The 18496-nt window shown below is 41.2% G+C and overlaps 4 protein-coding genes and 1 pseudogene across 5 annotated transcripts; 4 read left to right on the forward strand and 1 right to left on the reverse strand.

The window, feature by feature from the left end:
* Positions 1-5133: 5133 nt before the first annotated feature.
* LOC114245686 (UDP-glycosyltransferase UGT5-like) lies at positions 5134-9525 on the forward strand (annotated as a pseudogene). Its single transcript, XR_016324368.1, has 4 exons — positions 5134-6016; positions 6304-6526; positions 7418-7637; positions 7787-9525. The product of XR_016324368.1 is annotated as a UDP-glycosyltransferase UGT5-like (transcript).
* Positions 9526-9840: 315 nt separating this feature from the next.
* LOC114245640 (late histone H2B.L4) lies at positions 9841-10364 on the reverse strand. Its single transcript, XM_028177881.2, is given in 5 exon segments — positions 9841-10023; positions 10026-10058; positions 10061-10095; positions 10097-10319; positions 10322-10364. Coding segments are annotated over 5 exon segments (405 nt in total). The 5' UTR covers positions 10350-10364; the 3' UTR covers positions 9841-9937.
* Positions 10365-12453: 2089 nt separating this feature from the next.
* On the forward strand, positions 12454-12863 carry LOC149503414 (histone H4). The gene is given in 5 exon segments (XM_089733750.1): positions 12454-12494; positions 12496-12527; positions 12530-12562; positions 12565-12697; positions 12699-12863. Coding segments are annotated over 5 exon segments (321 nt in total). The 5' UTR covers positions 12454-12468; the 3' UTR covers positions 12796-12863.
* A 1576-nt stretch (positions 12864-14439) lies between these two features.
* Positions 14440-14962, forward strand: LOC114245658 (histone H3). The gene is given in 3 exon segments (XM_028177906.2): positions 14440-14547; positions 14549-14820; positions 14823-14962. Coding segments are annotated over 3 exon segments (396 nt in total). The 5' UTR covers positions 14440-14467; the 3' UTR covers positions 14867-14962.
* Positions 14963-16321: 1359 nt separating this feature from the next.
* LOC114245657 (histone H2A) lies at positions 16322-17164 on the forward strand. The gene has a single exon (XM_089733743.1). The coding sequence runs from the start codon at positions 16760-16762 to the stop codon at positions 17126-17128; it is 369 nt and encodes a 122-aa protein (XP_089589869.1). The 5' UTR covers positions 16322-16759; the 3' UTR covers positions 17129-17164.
* The last annotated feature ends 1332 nt before the right edge of the window (positions 17165-18496 follow it).

Raw genomic sequence — 18496 nt, forward strand, 5'->3', positions numbered from 1 at the left:
GTGGGTAAGACCCTTAACCATCTTAGAGCCCACGATCCGCTCCCAGCATCCGGGGACCTTAAAGACTCATACAGCCCGCGCGGTCTCTAAGCACGGAACATATGAGGTTTTTTTTTTCTTTCCTATATTGGTGGACGAGCTCACAGCCCACCTGGTGTTAAGTGGTTACTGGAGCCCATGGACGTCTACAACGTAAATGCGCCACCCACCTTGAGATATAAGTTCTAAGATCTCAGTATAGTTACAATCGGATAGCATCGGTTTTATGCCCGAAAAAAATCATAATTATGCATCTCATGTTTAGGTGGCGTGGTAACGTGTGCATATGATGACGATAACAACTTTTATGACTTTTTGAATCGTTATATCTCAGAAACGATGGCTCGTAAGAAAAAAAGTATTGATACATTTTTTATAGATAATTTTGTGATCTACAATTTCTGTCTGAGGTACTTTTGTGATAAAACTTACCGTTTTGCCGAAAATCTCGAAAAACTCATTTTTTTGACCTTTGACCTTGAATAATTTTTTTCTATTTTCCTTACAGGGGAATGACGGGGAACTTCTGGACATTGTTTATAATTATGTTTTGAACAATTTCACAGAAATTCAGCTTGTTGGGATTTTATGTAACTTCGAATGTCTAAATTGACCGGACTACTAGTGCTGCTTGACATAACGTAACCTAAATTGAATTGTGTTTAGACATTCGCTGACGTACGAGCGTATTATAAAATTATATTATATTCAAACGTATGTACGCTCTGTGTACACAGCTGAGAATATTAGTAATCTAATACATATTTCAATTTTGTTTTTGTTTTGAAAGAAGGATCCGTTCGGTTTTATTTTGCGGGCTTCTTTACCAGAACCCGGTCGAGCGTATCGCTGCGTGTATGCCGCTGATCTATGGGTCCGCGACTTGTCAACCAAAAGAGCCAAATATAGATGGCACACAAATGAAATTTGTTCAAGATCCACTCGCGAAGCAGTTGACTTTGTTATTGCATAGATGGGTGGACGAGCTCACAGCCCACCTGGTGTTAAGTGGTTACTGCAGCCCATAGACATCTACAACGTAAATGCGCCACCCACCTTAAGATATAAGTTCTAAGGTCTCAGTATAGTTACAACGGCTGCTCCAGCCTTCAAACCGAAACGCATTACAGCTTCACGGCAGAAATAGGCGGGGTGGTGGTACCTACCCGTGCGGACTTACAAGAGGTCCTACCACCAGTAAACCAGGTATCCGCCGGAACGCCATCGACCATCGCCACGACGATTCCGTCTGCCGAGCAGTCTCGCGAGAGTCACTTATTTGGTACTTTCTCAATTGTTTTAATAGTAACGAATCGCTCTGAAAAGTAACCCTAACAGTAATTTTCAATGAAAAATTCGCTTCGAGCATATAAAAATATTTACGATTATTCAATATTATTTAGAAGAATCAGTGTGTCTATCTTACAACATGTTAAAATTTGAACAAAAGCCGGGAAATTCCATTTGGGCAGCTGGTTAACATCCAACCAAGCCTGTATGTATCACCCGATTTAATTGTTAGGTCGTGACTTGGGGATTTTCGGTAATAAGCCTTCAAATTATAATCTTCAAGGCTGAATGTGGACAATTACGTTCACCACGGCACGGGGCTATACCTGAACGCGGAAACAGTTACTGCTGGGCAGTTAAGAGAAGCCATTCTGGAAGTCATAGAAAATGATAGGCTGGTGAATTGTTCCAACTGTTTCCCGACCGGTCGAATACTAAATGTTGACTTTATTTTAGTATTTTAAGTTTAGTCAGTAGACTGAGTCATCCGCGAACAAGGCCAACCACATTATCCGTCCACCTCCAAGGTGACCCTTCAGAGTGGGGATGTCGTTTGTGTAGAGGGCGTATAGGGGGACAGGACACTTCCCTGCGGAACCCCGGCCATTATGGGACGCACGGAAGACCGTGCGCCCTTGTTCGCAACAATGAAGGTTCTACCCTCCAGGTACTATAAAAGCAGTCACACGTGAGCGTCCGGTAGGCATGCGTCTCGCAGTTTTCGGTTCAGCCCCTCGTACCACACACTATCGATATCGGGAAGGACCGCTACCGTGTATTGACAGAACATGGGTCAATTGCAGAGTCGTTGACCGGCCGCTTCTACAGCCGAATTGCTCGGCCTGAGGAGAATATATGGCGATAGTTTTCTCAGGAGCAGTCGCTCAAACAGAGTGTCATGTTTGACACGATTGCTGATTGTCTATATTTCACTCTTTTGGTTGACAAGGTCACCATGCATGGTCTGTTTCTGGCAAAGAAGCCCGCAAAATGTGAACGAACTAATGTTTCATTCAAAACAAAACCAAAGTCGAAGCATATATATGCATTATTAACAAACTCATCTGTGTACACAATGCGTCCATATCTATACAAATAAATAAAATTGGAGTGTCTGTTTGTACTAATAAAATAACGAATTATTATTATTATTAATTATTAACGAATTATTATTATTTGGAAGTCATCGTGGCCTAAAGGATAAGACGTCCGGTGCATTCGTGTTGAAGCGATGCACCGGTGTTCGAATCCCGCAGGCGGGTACCAATTTTTCTAATGAAATACGTACTCGACAAATGTTCACGATTGACTTCCACGGTGAAGGAATAACATCGTGTAATAAAATTCAAACCCGCAAAATTATAATTTGCGTAATCACTCACCAGTGATTACGCAAATTATAATTTTGCGGGTTTGAATTTTCCTACCTACCACCGTAGGACCTCTTGGGAGTCCGCACGGGTAGGTACCACCACCCCGCCTATTTCCGCTGTGAAGCAGTAATGCGTTTCGGTTCGAAGGGTGGGGTAGCCGTTGTGACTATACTGAGACCTTAGAACTTATATCTCATGGTGGGTGGCGCATTTACGTTGTAGATGTCTATGGGCTCCAGTAACCACTTAACACCAGGTGGGCTGTGAGCACGTCCACCCAACTAAGCAACAAAAAAAAAAAAAAATTAAGTACTTTTTTTTTTCGGGACTGGGTCCGAGCCTCCTACGAGGTCCCCGCGCCTAGAGGGCGCACGGGGTGTATGGGACTTGACGATCTGCAAGGTGTTGGGAGCAGACCGCGGAACCAAAGAACTTGAGGGCCCTACCCACTAAATGACTCCCCTGCACTCTTCGCGCAAGCGTCCGATCCCCTCCGAGGTCAGAACTCGGATGAGGTAGGGGGTTACCGCGGTCAACACTGCAACCAGATAGCGCAGCTCACCCCAAGGACGCCCAGCCGACGTTTCAGAGCCTTCGATTCGCCTCGAAGGCTCCGTCTCGCTACGGAAGACGGTGCCGCTGGTGTCCCGGAATACCCCGCTGGACCAGAACCAGCCTGCCGGGTCGGGACCTGATACACCGCCAACCGGTTGCTCTATTATAGATACTCCTTGGCAGCGCGCCAGAGTGCTGGTAGCGCGCCGCGCGGCCTCTACCCCCTTAGGTCGCCCCTTGACCTTCACCGGGGGGAAGCCGCCACCTACAGGGATGTATACACAGTACATAAACATTTTTTTAAAATTTTGTCTGTCTGTCTGTTTGTTCCGGGGAATCTCTAGAACAGCTGGACCGATTTTGACGAGACTTTCGCTGATGGGTAGCTGATGATATAAGGAGTAACTTAGGCTACTTTTTTTTAGAATAGCTTCGCCCCGCGGCGTTACCCCCGGTACGATAATAACCGCGAGTAACATCGCGGGACTCAGCTAATATTAGAATATAAATTATTTTTGAAACACAATTATTCGTCAGGGAATGTTCAAGCACAATCCAATTTAGGCAACGCTATGTCGAGCAGCACTAGTTTATAACGTAAATCACCTAATGTGCCTAAAGTGTCGCCTAAAGTGTAGTATCGATACACGATTACCAGATTTAAAATTCCAGGCTTCGATCAAAGCTCTCGTAGGAAATAACCGAGTAATACAAATGCACAAATAAACCACTTATTAGCAATACCGTTTTTGGTATTTTGTGCTCGAGGGTAGGCACGACCACCCTGTTTCGGTTTCATAAGCACTCATAAACTTTCACGGCCTACGGCATGGCCCCAATTTCATGCATATTGTTACGCGCTGGGGTTCGGGATAAATAAAATTCTACCGAATTACAAGTTAACACTGTATTCAACACATAGAACACTTCACTACATTAAAATTCTCAATTCGCTTATTTCGCTTCGCTTCAGGTGAACCGTTCGCTGTTTCGCTTCGAGTAGTTCGATTACTGACTGACTGCGTGCCATCTCTGCAACGCTTTTATAGCCGATACCTCATCCCTTGAATTATCGAGAATATTCCACACATCTCTAGTAGTAATTTCCGCTATCTGTCAATAGATGGCGTTGTACTTCTCGAGCGTTCTAGGCGCTACTAGATTCTTCGATATTCATGAATACGAAATTAATCATGTCATAAATACGAGACCAGCAATAATTCTAATTTGCGTAACAGCTGGTAGGTAAGTCCTGTCAGCCCGGGTAGGTACCACCATCCAGTCTATTCTGTCGCGAAGCAGTCACGGCCCTCCGGTTTGAAGACACAACCATTACTGTATAGAATAAAGACTTGTCCCGCATGTCCCTTGGTGGATGGTGGATGCTTCATCGTGATACCCGTCGATTGTGGTGAAACAAAACAAAACTACTGTTATGAGTTAATCTCGTGTTTCTTTTATTTTTTTATTTATTAGATGGGTGGACGAGCACACCGCCCTCCTGGTGTTAATTGGTTACTGGAGTCCATAGACAAGATACAACGTAAATGCGCCACCCACCTTGAGATATAAGTTCTAAGATCTCAAGTATAGTTACAACGGCTGCCCCACCCTTCAGACCGAAACGCATTACTGCTTCACGGCAGAAATAGGCAGGGTGGTGGTACCCACCCGCGCGGACTCACAAGAGGTCCTACCACCAGTCATCTTATCGCCATTATATTGTTTCCGAAGATTCGGATACAGGTTTTCAGGTCACGTTACTGCAACAACATGAACGTGCTACTCATTATGTCTAATACTCGCAAAAAGTAAGGAAATACGCATCGCATGATATTGCGTAATCCAAATATATATTTCGAATTTAACATAGTAGTGGGTACATAAAAACAAAAACAGTCTAGTAGATAACAAAGGCTGGTGAAGCCACAGCGCGAAACGTACACCATGATCCTGAGGGTGGTCATAGCGTTAGCCTGCTGTGCGCCGCACACGTGCACGGCAAGGATTCTTATTGTCGTGCCCACGCCGTCATACAGCCATCAACTGATCTTCCGCCCAATAATCGAAGAGCTAACCAAGAACCATCAAGTAACATTTATAACCACGAACCCAGCGTATCCGAAGGGAGATACCCCACGGAACCTCACTGAAATAGACGTGGGTCCGATCTCTTACTCGCTGTGGAGCCAGGAAGTTTCAATAGCTAAATTCGGGAAAGAAAACTTTATTTACGACGGCGTAAATGTTATTTTTGACGTGACGCCGAAGATGTTTGCAGAGCAACTTCGTTTGGCGGATATTGAGAAATTGATCCGTAATGCCCAATTCGATCTGCTAATTTTATAAGCTTGGTTCCGACCGATATTGATCTGGTCGTACCTGTACAAAGTTCCAGTGCTGCAGATCAGTTCCATGGGCACTAGTCCCGGCAACCCTGACACCATGGGCCTGCCCGACCATTGGACTTTTCACCCTTCGTTATTTCATCAGAAGATCTACGACCTAACGACCTCGGAAAGGATTAGCGAAATGCTTAGAAATCTGTACGTGCAATCGGTTTTTGATGCGAACGAGGCCAAAAAGAATGAGATTTTAAAGGTATTTTCAATGATGCACCTCCTCTTAGGAGTTTAAGGAGGAACGTGGACGCCATGCTCTTGAACTTGAACCCGTTGTGGGACAATAACCGTCCTTTGCCGCAGAACGTTCATTACATCGGGAATATCAATCGTAATCCTGCGAAGGAATTGCCAAGGGTGAGTTTTGTGGTCTCACTTAAGGTTTTGTTTTATTTGTAAATGCTGACGAGCATACGACCTATATGATTATGTTATGGTCGTTCCCACCGCTTAGGCTCCCTGACAGATGATAAATTGGCGGCGCTTTGATGCTGGGAAAGCACAGCCTGAATCAGAGATTACGGAACTCATCACTCATTTGATGCTCTTCAAGTCCTCGTCCTCTCCAGCGGCTCCTTGATGGTTATTCAGCGGCGAACCGCAGGTGAACATTTCATAATATTAATAAAAGTCTTTACCTCCAGGATCTCCAAGTGTATTTGGATTCATCTGACACCGGCGTGATCTACATGAGCTTCGGCACAAACGTTCCTCCTTCAAAGCTGCCTCGTCAGCTGACGCGGATGTTCGCGAGCGTGTTCCGTGAGCTGCCGTACAAGGTGCTGTGGAAGTGGGATCTCGACGTGGTGGAGGGGATGCCGGAGAACGTGAGGACCGGACGGTGGTTCCCGCAGGCCGATGTCTTCAGTGAGTGTCTAGTTGCTTGAGGGTAATGTCGAGTGAAGGTTTAACTTAACTTATATGAATAAAACCAGATTTGGATTGTTGTACTTCTGTTTATGTTACGAATGATTCTCAATACGATTTTGTAGGGGTTAATTTGTACACAAAGATATGTGGTCGTCCTTCGTTTGAATCACGTATTGAACTGATAGCTCGTGGGAGACGAGACGGCGCGTGCAGACCCCCATAGCGCCTGCTGGGATCGAGCACTTAGCCACACTTAAGCAAAACGGCAGGCGCCTCTTCAAGTCTTTCTGATTATTCATGGGAAAATAGGGAGAATTCGCTTGCAACGAAGTGCTCGACGAGTAAATTAACCCACAGACACAGCCCACTGAGTTTCTCGCCGGATCTTCTCAGTGGGTCGCGTTTCCGATCCGGTTGTAGATTCTGCGAAGCATGGTTTTTTCTAGGGTTCGTGTTAGCAACGTCGTCAGGTTGAGCCCCGTGAGCTCACCTATTAGTTAAAGTTATGCTGAAATAGCCTCCAAGGCTTTCTTAGGTAGGAAAAAAAAATGGGGAATACTTTTAACGGCTTTGAGGTATTTGGTCAAACTTCATCCTAAGGCCCTAAAGACTGATATGTTTAGGATCGGACTCCCATGCTCTGTAGTCATTTGTGGTATATTCACTCTCTTGTCTGATTTTCTACGTAATCCCTAGCTCCACTTAGGTAAAGGGACGACCTCTTAAATTCCTAAGGCCGTTTTGTAAAGATCTACCGCCAAGCAAACAAGCCTCTTTGTCTGAAGGCTGCGACAGCCATCACCTCATGTTCCAAGTTGCATTAACATTGTGAAGTCCATCGCCATTTTATCGGAATAAAGTTATTCGTAAAACCCCCTTATTACCCAGGACATCCGAACGTGAAGCTGGTGATAACCCAGGGAGGGCTGCAGACGTCAGAAGAGGCTATAGAATGCGGGCTACCTCTGATCGGGATACCATTCCTGGCTGACCAATGGTTGAACGTGGACAATTACGTTCACCACGGCATGGGGTTGTATCTGGATGCGGAAACCGTTACTGCTGAGGAGTTCAAAGCGGCCATTGTGGAAGTCATAGAGAACGATAAGTTGGTGAATTGTTAAGTTTATGTTTCTTAACTTTAATTACAGAGAAGAACTGTAGCTGAGATTTATATTATGTATTTACGTTATTAATACGTGAAGCAAAAACTTTGTACCCCTTTTTGACTGTCTGAGTGTGAATGTGATACTCCAGGTACCGGAGTAGCGTGTTGAGATTCCGTGGCCTGGTGAGCGACGTCCGGCTGTCCCCGGCGCAGCGCGTAGCCTGGTGGACGGAGCGCCTGCTGCGGCCCGGGGGCGCCGACCACATGCGCGCGCCGGCCGCAGACATGCGCCTCCTGGACTATCTGAACCACGAGCTGCTTCTACTCGTAATCTGTTGTTGTGTGTGCGTCAGCAGCCTCATCGCTTGGACCGCTGTGCTTGTTCTGAAGTCACTTCTTAAGGGTTTCGGAATTAAAATTTGAAGACCCTTTTAAGGCTATCGCATAGCTTTTATCGTGGGCTTTGAGCGCGGCGACCGAATCAAGAAATTCCGTAACGAAAATAAAACCTAACACCCCCACTCCGCCTACAATGTAGCTCGCGTTCAACACATTCACACGCTTGTGTAGTGTTTGTGAATAAGCGCGCGGCGTGACGTCGCAATGTATGCGCATCATGAAAAGTCTGTCCATCTCTCTCTCGCGCGGTCTAGCTTATGAGTCTGAGGGGACAGTTTATGTTTTGCTTTTGTTAATGTTTTTGTAAATACAGCGTGGTCTTATTTTATTATTGTTTTAATATGAAATTATTAAAGTCTTATTATAATTGCATAAGTAGATAAAAAATTGTTTTACCGCGGCATTACCGAGTGCCACACGTTTTTTTTATTTTGTTTTTATTTTTAAACTAAAATCTTGCTACATTTCGTTGTTAAGACACATCCCTCATCCTCCTCCTTCAGTGGATCGCTCATTGTTGAGCATCGTAATGCCCCCCTCTGACCTCTTTTTCTAATCTGTAGCCACTTATATTAAGACACACACAGCGAGTTTAATTATAAACTATATAATATATATAATGTCATATATATAATGTCAGGGAGGGCGTTCTAAAAAGGCTTGGATTGACTCTGCGATTGATTGATTGACTTCTAGGAGAGAAGAGAGCGAATGGGAGATGACATCTGATAGGTCTGAGTGGGAATAGAGGAGTTGCTGGGGTGACCTCACATCTACTGGTGGTAGGACGTCTTGAGAGTCCGCACGGGTAGGTACCATCTACCTATCTCTGCCGTAAAGCAGTATGCATTTCGGTTTGAAGGCTGGGCTAGCCGTTGTAACTATACTGAGATCTTAGAACTTATATCTCAAGGCGGGTGGCGGCATTTACGTTGTAGATGTCTATGGGCTCCAGTAACCACTTAACACTGCTGTTAGCTCGTCCACCCATCTAAGCAATAAAAACAAGCGGTACAAGGGCAAGGATAAGATGAAACAGCGTCTAATTCAAGTATGATAAATAAAGTATTTGTGCAGTTACAAAAACATAACCCGCAATATTTATTGATGTATTAAACTAAGTAGGTAGGTGGAAGATTTAGTGTGTTGTGCATTATTGAATTCCATATTAATTATGTGCTAAAATTTAGATTATTTCTGCCATGTAGCAGTATCACCACTGACTGGTACCTATTACCATTCATTATGTAAAAAGCGAAATAGCTCGACGTACGTAGCTTAAGTAGGTAAATCGATAAAAAATACTGTACATAATTCTAGACTTTTTTTTTAATACGCTTTTATTTAGCTTCAGACTATATATGTTAGTATGTAACGGAATCTTGACATGATTTGACACCCTTCACAACATCGGATTAACTCGAAATTTGGCATACTATTAAGGGGCGACGACAATACAAAAATAAATAAATAAATTAAAAACATTGAAATTGAAAAATGAAAAAATAGAAAATAAATTTTAATAAATTTTAATTAAAAATAGTGTAGGAAGAAATGATTAATTATAAAAAAAAGCGTGGGGTGCATGGTATCAGTATAGTTATAAATATTTTACGAACAGATATGAGTAGAGGGTTATTTTGATAATATCCTGAAAAGCACCCCACGCTTTTTTTTTACCAATAAATTCATTTTTTCTTACACAATTTTTAATTCAAATTTATTAAATTTTTTCAATTTTTCAGTTGGATTTTCTTAAAAGCGTTTTTTTTATTTAAACTATTATTTATTTATATTGAAAATGTTCGGTCCCGAAAGGACCATGTTCGAAATACATATCTCAATTAATAAAAAAAAAATATTAGACTGATTTCCTTTGCTTTTTTTTTTAAATATAAATTTTAACTGTCATCAATCATTCCGAGTCGTTGCTTTTGGAGTCTTTTTTTGCTCAAATGGTACATGCTTATGGCCTTCATGCCTCGGAGTTGGCGTGTGTGGCCAGCTCTCCCGGGACCAGCACTTGACGGCAGATTGGATTTCTCTGCTGCCCAGAGTATTCTTTGCCGTGGGCGACCAGCCTTCCGGCTTCCACGGCTATCTTCTCCAGCATATCGTTAACGAAGTTATTCATAATCAACATCGCTTCTTGAGTGCCCAGGTTGTCTTGCGTGACGGCCCTCAGTAATTTGTAAAGATAGATCGAGAAGCTTTGATAGTTCTTTTTTTTTTGATTTTTTCGTTTTCGATATCGGCTTGTCCACGACTTCTCCATAGACTTAAAGGTTTCTTGGGTACTTTCGTTGGCGCCATTTGTTGTTGTTTTTTTTTTCACTCCCGTGAGTTTTAAAATGTCACCTTTTTATAATTTTATCTTGGTTCGTTTTACGACGTGTGCTATTATCGTGGAGTTTTTGTAAGCACAATCACGATGAGGAAGTTTATTTATTGATTTTGAGGGTATTTTAGTATTCGATACGTATTGTTGGGCGACTTTTTGGCGGGAACGCGAGAAGTGGGTTGTGTGATTTGTTTTATTTTGTCTATTTAGTGTTTGTTCAGGTTTAAATGTGTAATAACGGTGGTTATTGACGATGCTTGCAGCTGAAGTAGTATGTCTTTTGACGAAGCATGTGCTGATAACTTTATTCTGTATCTGACAAGCATGTTGCGGATATAACATGTACTTTTAGGTTGGAAAGTTTGGTTATTTTTTTTTAATAAACGGTGGTTATTAACTGTTTAGTATCTGTGAAAATAACAAATGCGGGAAAATAAACAAAGCCGCTGGACGTAACTTTCGGATCCTACAAAAGTCACTGGAAAAAGTTCAGTAAATGACACCATTTTACTGAGATTACATTTCATCCCCTATCAGCTCATCTCATTTTTTCATTTAATTTCGTCCCAGTTGGTTAATGTTCTCAAATTAATCATCTTCATTTCATTCACTCCATATATCATTTTTCATAAGAAATAAAAATATAATTGAAATAAGACATAACGTAAAGGACTTAGTTACCAGTCATAAAATCCTTAAAAAACCTATCCTATTGTGGGGTGTTGAAATATTATTTTTGTTTTGCGTGTTTGATAAACAGTATGCGAACTATTTCGCTATTTGGTTTAGTGGTCATCAGACCTTAATATGAGCACCTTTAAGCACGAGGATTGCATGGTGCTTTGTGAAAGAATAGACTGGATATTGAGCCACCGTGCGGGCTCACTATACTCATTATTGTAGATTGTATTATTTAAATAATGATTTTTTTTATTGCTTAGATGGGTGGACGAGCTCACAGCCCACCCGATGTTAAGTGTTTACCGGAGCCATAGACATCTACAACGTAAATGCGCCATCCTCCTTAAGATATTAGTTCTAAGGTCTCAGTATAGTTACAACGGCTGCCCGCCTTCAAGCCGAAACGCATTACTGCTTCACGGCAGAAATAGGCAGGGCGGTGGTACCCGTGCGGACTCACAAGAGGTCCTACCACCAGTAATTAACTATTCCGTATGTATTACTGTCGCGAAACAGACGTGCATTCGCGCTTGAGACAGATATACATTAAAATTGAAATTTCGACCTCATGGCCTATGGTAACGGGGACCATGACGGGATCGCGAGTCCATTGAATCATTTAGTACAACTAATGAATATAAAATTTAAAACAATTGAAAAACGAGACGACATCCCTTCCACGATATAGAAAAAAAAACACAATGTCAGTACTTACATTAATAGAATTTTTCGGTATTGAAAATTTTAATCGCATTATCCCTCCTATAAGATTCTGGAGGCAAGCTATTATAGCGCAAAATAAAAACAGATACCTATTCTATTATTTTACATACAATAATTAAAGTGAGCTCTAAAACGCTAATACTCGTAAAATTAATACGTAAAGCAAAAACTTTGTATCCCTTTTACGAAAATGCGCGGACGGAGGAGTATGAATTTTCCACATTATAGAGAATATAGAGAAGAAGTGCACAATGCTAATTTTTTTTTAAATAATGCATAAAGATACATTAATCGATAAAGAAAACATTACACACACTACATACCATGTATTTGACGCACACACGCGTGCATACTATTTATTGTCAAACTTTTGTTCTTGACGTCTGTTGTCAAATTGAGAATAGATTAAATATTGTTTGTCTTTGTTAATTTTTTACAGTGTAGTCTTGGCGAAATTAGTGATTATAGAAGTATAAAATACAATCATAATAATGTACAAACTTACAATTTCAATTATTATAGTCGAATTTCGACTACTGCGGGATCACTAGTACTCGTAAATACGACAAGTCACTAACACAATTCACCTTCATAATAAATAAATGAAAACACTAACAGTCAATATAAATTCTTGCGGCGTGTATAATTTGACGCCATTACGGTTTGAGTTTGAAAGCTGACGCAACAATGACGGGTCGCGGAAAGGCGGGAAAGGCTTGGGAAGGGAGGCGCGAAACGGCACCGGAAGTTCTCAGAGATAATATTCAAGGAATAACGAAGCCCGCATTCGAAGATTGGCGCGACGCGGCGGCGTCAAACGTATATCCGGCCTGATTTACGAGGAAACACGCAGCGTTCTAAAGATTTTTCTCGAGAACGTTATCCGGGACGCGGTTACTTACACAGAGCACGCTAAAGGAAACCGTAACAGCCATGGACGTGGTCTACGCTTTGAAGAGGCAAGGGAGAACGCTATACGGCTTCGGCGGTGAAGCTATTTTTTTTTTTAAATAAATTAATTTATCTATTGCTGTTGTTTTTTTTTTGTCTCGTTACTGACAAAGGCCCTTTTCAGGGCCGCATTTATCTGTATTGGGAAAACCTGAAAAAAAAAAAATAATTTTTCAGATTCTTTTTTTTTGGTGTTGGAGTTTTATTTTGTCGAGCCATTGGAGCTTATTGATTTATTGAAATCGACAACTATATCGCCCAAAACAAATGTCATTTATTTCAACTTGATTTAATCATCTTTGTTCTGTATAGCTCGAACAAAGACCACATATCCAAAGATAACTGGTGAGACACATCAAAATACTTCTTCTTTTTTATCATAAGTAGCTGACCCGCAGACTTCGTAGTGCCTCAATCGATAAATAAAGACACATCAAAGGAAAACAAAATTGTTTGTTTTTATACAATTCCGAGCTTTATATTTTCTCAACTTTTAACCTTCCCTGGACTTCCACGAAAAATTCAAGACCAAAATTAGCCAATCGGTCCAGCCGTTCTCGGTTTTACGAGACTAACGAAACAGCAATTCATTTTTATATATAGAATTATTATTTACAAATTTTTTAGATCCAACTAAAAATTATAGCTAAATGTATGAAATCAAATTACATATTCAATCGAGTCACCATTAAGCTTTGTTGAAAGTTTTTGTTAAATCTAAAATTATCGAATTTACCGAGTAATTTGTGAGGTTTTGATACGAATCACGTAGTTGCTTAAATGATCGACTGGTTTGGTGTTTGAGGTCTGAACGTGTCTTGTCTTGTGTTGTAAGCGTTTTGTAAAAAAGTTACTTTGGAGTCTTTCGATTTCGAATACCTAAATGTTTAATGTAACTTTGACAATCCAAGCGAGCTTACGGCCCACTGATGGTGAGTGGTTACCGTCGCCCATGGACTTCAGAAATGCTAGGGCAGAGCCAAGCCGCTGCTTACCCCAAATGTGTAACATTTGGGGTATTATCTGTTTTCACTGGTAGTAGGACCTCTTGTGAGTCCGCGCGGGTAGGTACCACCGCCCTGCCTATTTCTGCCGTGAAGCAGTAATGCGTTTCAGTTTGAAGGGCGGGGCAGCCGTTGTAACTATACTGAGACCTTATAGCTTATATCTCAAGGTGGGTGGGCTCCAGTAACCGTTGACACCAGGTGGGCTGTGAGCTCGTCCACCCATCTATGCAATAAAATAAAAAACATAAGAAAAATTTACTACAGGTATTATAATTACGATATAAATGTACAAGTTGCTATTATTTGTTATTTACTTGCATATTTTTAGTATTTATTTGTATTAATCGTATGTAAGTCTATCTTTATTGTATTATTTTTCACATGTGTATATAAGTATATATTTTTATGTGAGTTTATTAAGATATAGCACCGTCCAGTTCACTTATTCCTCTCCCTGCAAGGTTGCCTGGAAGAGATCGCTATCAGCGATAAGGGCGCCAATTTATATCACCGACTATTATTGTTTCATATGCTTACTCTGTACATATGGTGTTAAATAAAGTGTTATATTATTATTAAGTACCTCCAATATATTTATTTCGTGTCGAACACCAATATTCCCCAATGAACAAAATTAATTAAGTGGGGCAATAGATCTATATAAGAGCGCGCAAATCGATTATCTTGGTTACGCATTTGATCAATTTATTAAATCGGTTTTACTGGAAATGGCTCGAACGAAGCAGACCGCCGAAGTCGACAGGGGGGAAGCTCCGCGCAAGCAACTCGCGACGAAAGCTGCCCGAAAAGGCACCGGCGACCGGCGGCGTGAAGAAGCCCCACAGATATCGACCCGGCACCGTAGCCCTCAGAGAGATAAGGCGATACCAGAAAAGCACCGAGCTTTTGATCCGGAAGCTACCGTTTCAAAGATTAGTGCGCGAAATCGCCCAGGACTTTAAGACCGATCTGCGCTTTCAAGTCGCCGTGATGGCTTTACAGGAAGCTAGCGAGGCATATTTGTAGGGTGTTTGAAGACACCAATTGTGCGCCATTCATGCCAAAAGGGTCACCATTATGCCAAGGATATTCAGCTGGCGAGGAGAGTGCGGGGAGAACGAGCCTAAGCTTAAGAAGCACAAATCAAGAAGAGAATAGACTGAGCAAGAAGAGCACGAAGAAATAGAGTACGATCTTTAGACAAAGCCCTTTAAGGGCTGCAACCCTATCTGATTATATAAGTAACTTGTTTGTGTACCTTCACCGTTCCTATTGCCATAATTAATAAAGTTAATGACGAGTTTTTACACCGAATCTACTTTAGGTAGGACGTCTTGTGAGTCCGCGTGGGTAGGTACCACCACCCGTGCCTGTTGTACCTTTTTTTTTTTTCCTACATAAACTATAGCCCTAGCGGCTATGTCAGCGTAACCCTAACTTTAGTAGGTGACCTCACGGGCTCAAACCTGACGATGTTGCTAACACGAACCCTAGCAAGAGCCGTGCTTCGCAGAATCTACCACCGGATCGGAAACGCGACCCACTGAGAAGATCCGCGAGAAACTCAGTGGGCTGTGTCTGAGAGTTAATGTTTATACCGTGAAGCAGTAATGCGTTTCGGTTTGAAGGGTGGGCAGCCGTTGTAACTATACTGAGACTTAGAACTCATATCTCAAAGTGGGGCGGCATTTACGTTATAGATGTCTATGGGCTTCGGTAACCACTTAGACCAGATAGGCCGTGAGCTTGTCCACCCATCTAAGAATAAATAAATATTTAAACAAAATTAAAGTTACATGGAATCGTAGATAATTGCAGCCATAAACAATAAAAGCTTTGGGTGCAAGGAAGTTTGTATTGGAGTCCTCTCACTAATGTTACAAATGAAATCCTTCATGCATACGCTAGGTATATTATGTAGCCATCATAAAATTTAACTAAGCCGAATCGCATTTGTTAAATTAAAGTAATTATTATTCATATATTATTTCCATTCGATTGAGCCATAAAAATTGTCTATGATACCCGGAAAACGAAAAAAAAAGTTTTATTGAATTTTCCACGGAATTTTCTTTAACTTAGACGAGAATTTTTAATATTTTCGTAAATTTACGCAATACGTAAAACACTTCCATTTTCCCACTCTATTCATCCCAGAGCGGTGTGCCAAAGATTAACATTTAATTTATGTGCTGTGACATGATGCCTTTGTCATTTTAGTGATCTTTTAAAAAAATTTAATCAACTTTGACAGATTGAAATTTTGGCGGGAACGCGTGGAGCGAAGCTATTGTGAATTATTTTATTTTGTTAACATACTTTATTTTAGATTTAAACGTGTAACAATGTTGAGTTATTGACGGCCTAGTATTATTTTCGCTAGACGTGCCTTCAGGGATTATTCCAAAGAATCCGCTGAAGTCTCAGTAGATTCCCACAATTTTAATATAAGGTCATTTTTCATTTAAACTGCATACTTATATAGCTAGCTGACCCGGCAGACTTCGTAGTGCCTCAATCGATAAATAAAAGACCTAAGCTTTTGTATAAAATAAAACTTAAATCAAACAAAAGGAATCCTTCCGACGGGGACACAAGGAAAAAAAAATTGTTTGTTTTTATATAATTCCGAGCATTTTCTTATTTATTCACCTTTTAAACCTTCCCATGGACTTCCATAAATAATTCAAGACCAAAATTAGCCAAATCGGTCCAGCCGTTCTCGAATTTAGCGAGACTAACGAACTGCAATTCACTTTTATATATATGAAGAAGAGGATAGAAGATCATTGAAGATTTTATAAACTCGACTGTATCAGCTATCGCAAGAAGCTATTTGTCATACTAAAAGATAAAGAAGTAATTGAAAAAAAAAAAAACCTTCATATTAAACGGATATAAACAAAAAATAAACTCCATTGCACGCCCAAAGCGTCCTCTACCCATCCACTACACGACGAAGAAACTAAAGATGATATAAACAGCGAATCGACTGTTACTTCAGACTAATATCAACGAAGATGTCTTCCAAAAGCACACAGAAAGAACAAAACTCGGTCTTCGCGTGCCGGCCTTCACTTCCCGTGGGCAGGATACACAAGATCCTCAGAAACGGCAACTACGCTCCCAGGATCGGTTCCGGAGCCCCGATATACCTCGCAGCGGCCCTCGAATACCTCGCCGCCGAAATCCTGGAGCTCGCAGCGGACGCGGCAAGAGAAATGAAAAAGACCAGAGTCATACCGCGGCATATCCTGTTCGCCATTAAAAACGACGAGGAATTAAGCAGGATGATGACCGGAGTGACTATATCGCAGGGCGGAGTCCTGCCGGCCATCCAGCCCGTGCTGCTGCCTAAGAAACCACTAAACACTAAAACGCTGACGTGATTGGCCCGATTCTGACAAAGCCCTTGTTAGGGCTGCAAATTTTACAATTTTATTATATCGGAAATACGGTGCGATAACGTCACTTATGCAAATTATGTATTTTTTCAAGGAGAAACGTTCGAATTCAACATCTTATTATATCGACGCTTGAAAGGCAAACGTAACTAAGCGACAATAATTGCTTTGTATATAAATGATAGGCAATAACCATATTCGATGCGCAAAAAGAATATATTTCTAGGTCTATTAAAATCATTTCAATCCTACAGCTAGATTCGTTAAAATAGATTTTTTTTCAGGTATTTCAACTTTAAATTAGTCTACTGTAAAGTTCACGCATTGTCGCTTAGTCACTTATGCCTTTCAAGTGTTGATATATAGTTTATTTGCTAGACTAAAGAAATAAAAACAATAATACCTATTTAAACTAAAACTTTAAATTTCATCAATAAAAGTCAAACATGTCACTGATAACTATTAAAAATGTTTTTTTTTATTGCCCTTGTAGGCAGACGAGCATACGGCCCACCTGATGGTGAGTGGTTACCGTCGCCCATGGACTTCAACAATGCCAGGGGCAGAGCCAAGCCGCTGCCTACCGTTTAATACTCTCCACAAGCCTCGTTTGAAGAAGGACATGTCATAGCGTTCGGGAAACACCGTGGAGGGGCTCATTCCATAGCCGATGGGTGGCAAAAAGACCTCTGGAAACGCACTGTGGATGACCGCAGTGGCTCCAGGTAGTATGGATGAACTCTACTCCGGTGGCGGGCGGTGCGATGGTAAAAACGAGATGCCGGTATCATCTCGAACAATTCCGAATGTATTTTCTCATACCCAGTTCAGTTTTAAAAAAATTCCATAACTGACTTTATAGCACCGTATGTGCGATATAATATGCATTTTTAAAAAAAATAACAGGGTAGAAATTAAATTAAGATGATGTGGGACTATGATGTTTTTTCATAGACCTATATAGTAGGGACACGACATATTGTTCTATACGTACAATCGCTTATAAATAGCACCCATTTTGAAGGCACATACAAACATATATCTATCTCGTTCTTACTCAGCACTTTAACTCGCAGGAAAACAATATAACAGTATTTCAGTGCGTACATAAAATGAAACATGAATATACGTAAATGTCTCCGTCTCCGTCTAATGAGGCCGAAAATCCGCCATGTTTAGCGCGCCAAATGTCATTGTCACGTCAGTTCGGCCGTCTGTTTGTTGGTACATTATTTATTGACTTTGATATCGATTTAATATGATTGCTTATATAAAATTTCTTTTATCATGCTTAAAACATACAATAATAATTAAACTATAGGATCTCAGAAAGTCGTCGGATAAAATAGTAAA

This window comes from Bombyx mandarina, chromosome 02, assembly GCF_030267445.1.
Source record: "Bombyx mandarina strain Sakado chromosome 02, ASM3026744v2".
NCBI lineage: Eukaryota > Metazoa > Arthropoda > Insecta > Lepidoptera > Bombycidae > Bombyx > Bombyx mandarina.

Coding starts and splice junctions, on each gene's coding strand:
- LOC114245657 (XM_089733743.1), top strand. CDS start 16,760: ATGTCTTCCAAAAGCACACAGAAAGAACAAAACTCGGTCTTCGCGTGC.